The 2017-nt window shown below is 57.5% G+C and overlaps 1 gene segment (V, D, J or C); it reads left to right on the forward strand.

Moving 5' to 3' along the window:
• LOC104917151 overlaps positions 1-2003 on the forward strand; it is a 2820-nt gene extending 817 nt beyond the window's left edge. The window contains 1 exon segment of the V gene segment in view: positions 938-2003. Within this exon segment, the coding sequence occupies positions 938-1254 (317 nt within the window).
• The last annotated feature ends 14 nt before the right edge of the window (positions 2004-2017 follow it).

The raw sequence follows: 2017 nt of genomic DNA on the forward strand, positions 1-2017 counted from the left end.
ACACGGATGCTGCGGGAGCGGCCCTGGCTGAGCCCCGCGGAGGAGGGCGGCTGGGGCAGCGCCCCTAGCCTGGGGCTGTGGCAGGCGGAAATGCGGTCGTGGCTCTGCCTGTTCTGGTTGGAGCGGGTCAGAGCAGCAGGAGAACGTTCTCCCTTCATGGATATATACTGCCTGCTTGCCTGCACTTTCCTTCTTCAGTGCCTGGGTGCAGCTGAGGCTTGCGGAAGCTGGTGGATTTCTTAGAGCTCTTGGAGTGTTTGTTTTCCTCTCCTGCCAGGGTTTTAGCTTCAGCTTCAGAGGTTATTGTGTTTGCTGGTCCTGTCAGGCATCTGATGGCTGTCTCAAATTGCTCTCCTACATCAGCTCCAGCTCATTTAGTAGACTCCGTCCTAAGGTGGAGTGTCATGCCATGGCCTCCCAGGGTGGTTCCTGATTTGAGGAATCTCTGTCCCTGCGCATCCTGCAGTCCCCTGTCTCAGCCTGCCATTTCTGTGTTGCTCTCTTGGGATTGGGATATCCCACTGTGCTTTAACAGAAAACTCATTTTGGTTAAAGCCAAGGCAGTAGGAACTGCTAGGCTGGAAAGAGCTGGAGCAGCTCTGTGCTGCATTTGGGGAGTAATGGGATGTCAGAGCACACTGCGGATGGCCCTGTCACTTAAGCAAGAGCTCCTTTGCTTTCACCACTCCTTTCATTGCAGTGAGTCTCAAGTGCTGTAAGCAAATGATTATGTTCGGCATATTTCTGGTCACCATACCAGCCTGGCCACTTGCCTGCAGCTTGTCTGGATCAGCTCTTAGTCCCCTTCTTCCCCTGAGTATTCAAAAACTCTTGGCTTCTAACAACAGCACTGCATGCTTCCATCAACAGCCATGGGCTATTCTTTCCTGGTGCCTGTGGGCAAAGCAGTGGGTGAGTAGCTCTGATGTGGTTTCAGGTGCACTACTGAGAGATGAAATCCAAGCGAAGAAGTCTGCAGTGATGGTACGAGCAGGGCAAACAGAGACCCTGCAATGTACCTATAACTCCAGTGCTTCCTATATTTACGTGGCCTGGTACCGGCAGCTTCCCAACAGGCCCCTGCAGTACTTGCTTCAGAGCAAGGGCCGGGGAGGCTCATACAAACATACGGCCCCTTCTGCCCGCCTGAGGTTTTCATCCTGGGCTGATGAGAGCTCTGGGACCCTAGTGATCAGTGGGCTGGAGCTGGAAGACAGCGCACTCTATTTCTGCTCTCTGCTGGGACCACAGTGAGAGACAGCCCTGGTTTACTCCAACAACATCAACATAGTTCACTGCTCCCTTCCCTATTACCTATTTGCAGCACAGCAAGAGCCAGGTGATGATAGGGACAGGAAGAAAGAGGCAGGAGCTGCAGGGAGCAGCAGAGGGGATCAAGGTGGAGCTGAAAGGGGAAACATGAGGCGAAAGATTTCGATGGGGGTTGTGATCCTCATACCGTGGTAGTGGAAGGAGGCCAAGGAGGGATGTCAGTGCGGGGCTCGGAGAGCCCTCCTTTTTTGTGTGCATGGGACTTCAGGCTGCATCTCCACATTTTTGCTGGCAATAGCCTTCGGCTGGGGTGCAGCCATGGGCAAAGCAGCAGACTCACAAGCACTAGCTAAGGTAGCCTTAACGGGGACAGGACAGGGGAGCCCGGAGACTTCTGGTAGAGCACAGGCCGTCTAGATGGAGCTGTAACGAGGAGAATGGAGTTAAAGGCTTACAGTCTGATTTCTGCACGATGCCACGTCAGGGGAGAGGAGGGAGGCCATCGGGGAAGGCACGTGCAGGGAGAGGCTGCGGGCCGAGAGCCGTGCGTGGGGGCAGCCGCGCTGTGTCCGGCCTCGGCCCGGGCCCGTCGTGCACGGAGGGCTGCGCGGGGATCAGCCCAGGGCCCGGAGCCTCCGAGTGCCGGGGCGCCGCGCTCCGCCTCTGCCCCCCGCGCTGCCCCGCGCCCCGCCCCGCGCCCGCCCCGTCCTCCGCCGAAGGGGCCGCGGGGCCGGGCGGAGAGGAG

Source organism: Meleagris gallopavo, unplaced genomic scaffold, assembly GCF_000146605.3.
Source record: "Meleagris gallopavo isolate NT-WF06-2002-E0010 breed Aviagen turkey brand Nicholas breeding stock unplaced genomic scaffold, Turkey_5.1 ChrUn_random_7180001956258, whole genome shotgun sequence".
Classification (NCBI taxonomy): Eukaryota; Metazoa; Chordata; class Aves; order Galliformes; family Phasianidae; genus Meleagris; species Meleagris gallopavo.